At 64.3% G+C, this 2,253-nt stretch overlaps 1 protein-coding gene across 1 annotated transcript in view; it reads left to right on the top strand.

Annotated features, from left to right (window-relative positions):
* Positions 1-2,253, top strand: part of SKOR1 (SKI family transcriptional corepressor 1) — a 9,095-nt gene that overhangs the window by 2,844 nt on the left and 3,998 nt on the right. The window contains exons 4-6 of the mRNA XM_010834601.1: positions 9-200; positions 312-436; positions 1,527-1,617. Of these exons, the coding sequence (XP_010832903.1) occupies positions 9-200; positions 312-436; positions 1,527-1,617 (408 nt within the window). The remainder of the gene's footprint in view (positions 1-8; positions 201-311; positions 437-1,526; positions 1,618-2,253) is intronic.

Here is a 2,253-nt window from a genome sequence, read left to right as displayed (position 1 = left end):
GGGCGCAGGGACCGGCGGCGGCTACGTGAGCCCGGACTTTCTGAGCGAGGGCAGCTCCAGCTACCACTCCGCCTCCCCCGACGTGGACACTGCAGACGAGCCCGAGGTGGACGTGGAGTCCAACCGCTTCCCCGACGACGAGGGCGCCCCGGATGAGGCCGAGCCCGGTGCGCCCAGCACAGGAGGCAGCCCGAATGGAGACCAGACCGCAGGACCCCCGTCTATCACCTCGTCCGGCGCCGACGGTCCCACAGACTCTCCAGAAGGCGGCAGCCCTCGTCCCCGGCGCCGCCCGGGGCTACCCCCAGCCAGTCGAGCCGCATTTGGGGACCTGGCGGCCGACGACATGGTGCGGAGACCGGAGAAGAGCCCGCCAAGCGGCGGCTATGAGCTGCGAGAGGCTTGCGGACCGCTGGGGGGCCCCGCGCCCGCCAAGGTGAGCCCCAAGCCCGCCCCGCTGGTGGCGCCTCCTTGTTTACCCCCTCGGCAGCTCTGGGTTGTGGGGCAGGCTCTGGCCGGGTGGGGGACGGGAATTTTTTTCTGAGCGGGCGTTCAAGCAGTAGGCCCTGGCTGCTCTGGGTAGACCCAGCTTCGGAGCTCTGTGGAGCTGGACTCGCTGGGACCCCTGACTGAGGGTTTCGGAAGATCGGGGTGGCGGTGGGGGTGGGAGGAGCAGGCCTGAAAACTATGTGTGCTGTGTTTTTGTTGACGGGAGTAGGGAGGAGACAGGCCGAGATCTGTAGTCATACAGAGATAGAAATCAAAAGGTCTGGATGAAAAAGACCAAAAGCCAGAGAAAAGAGCTCACGAGGCCGGGCGGGTAGCACGCCCTCCGGGATGGGGATCAGAGCCCCAGGGAAGACGGGCCAGTAAGCCGAAAAAAGGGAGGCCTCTCCCTCAAGCTGCAGTACGGGGTCCTCGGAATCTTTCAACACCCCAACTCGCAGTTTTCCGAGTCGCAGAATTCCTGCCCCGGGAACCTCAGGGTTCGTTGGCAGGAAGCTGTGGAGACGGTGTGCGGGGCGGGAGAGGGGCTCTCAGGTGGCCGCGGCCGCGGGTTCAGGTGGGGGGTATGCAGCTAAGCCTGAATCGTTCGCCATTTGACAGTGGGTGGGCACACCTGTACAGTTCCATTCGGTCCATTAAAACACGAATTACTAGCCGGATGCGAAAGGCGTCATTTATGTCGGGGACTGGGCGCGGGCGGGAGAGAAGATGCTGAAAAAGAGGCGGCGAGGAGGGTGGGGGTGGGCTTTGAGCGGCCCTTGGCTTGGGAACCGCTTTGTGTCTCGGATAATTTTCTCAAGGGCGCTCGCAATTACCGGGAAACTACAAACGGCGATGCGACCTCCGAGGGCTCCAGGCTGCGCCGCGTGCGTCACGGCCTCTCGGGGCGCTGGGGTCCCGCGGGCAAGCAGACCTCCGCCACCCCTTCAGGTTTTCTCTTGGCTGCGGCGGAGGGCTGGGCAGCTCCAAGCCGCCGTCAAGCGCCCCCCTAACCGCCTGTCATTTCTCGGCCGCCGCAGGTGTACGCGCCCGAGAGGGACGAGCACGTGAAGAGCGCGGCGGCGGCGCTGGGGCCCGCGGCGTCCTACCTCTGCGCCCCAGAGGCCCACGGTAACGCCCCCTGCCGAGGTCGCTGGCCAATGGAATGGGGGTGGGGGGGACCGCGGGCAGAGGGCCGGGGCCAGAGGAGGCCTGCGAGGGAAGACTAGAGGAGGAAAGACAAGCAGAGAAAAAGAGGGAGAGGGAAAGCAAAACACTGAAAGAAAAAGGAAGCTAAGCGAGGACTCCCAACAACTTGCATCTTTTGGTTACTTAACAACAAACCGCCCTCTCCATCGCAAAGATACCGCTCACCTACACCTTAAACACTGGGTTAAACCTTTTGAAAACCACGCCTGGCACGTCTTTCAAATTCTCTCATTTATTCAGCAAGTGTTTGGGTCGAGAGGTCCGGGCGCAGGGTGGGGGCGCTTGGCCACGCGCATAGGGACCCCTGAAGTGCGCGGTAGCAGCAGCCCAACGCAGAGGTGCCCGCGGGACCCATTGACTCTCAGAGAATGAACTGAGGGCCTCGGAAATCCGGGCAGCCTGAGCCCGGTACGATGTCTCCCCCGTTGTCGCCACCCCGCGGGTCGCCTCCTGGGCCGCGTTCTCGGAGCAGGTAGACCCGGCGGCCACGCGCGCTCGCGGTGCCCCAGTATCTGCGCGCGATGTAGGTCGCTTGTCCCTGGTGGGCTCGGCTGCTCG

This window comes from Bison bison, unplaced genomic scaffold, assembly GCF_000754665.1.
Source record: "Bison bison bison isolate TAMUID 2011002044 unplaced genomic scaffold, Bison_UMD1.0 scf7180017864034, whole genome shotgun sequence".
Classification (NCBI taxonomy): Eukaryota; Metazoa; Chordata; class Mammalia; order Artiodactyla; family Bovidae; genus Bison; species Bison bison.
The sequence above is the reverse complement of the archived record's forward strand: the minus strand, read 5'-3'. Positions and strand labels throughout refer to the sequence as shown.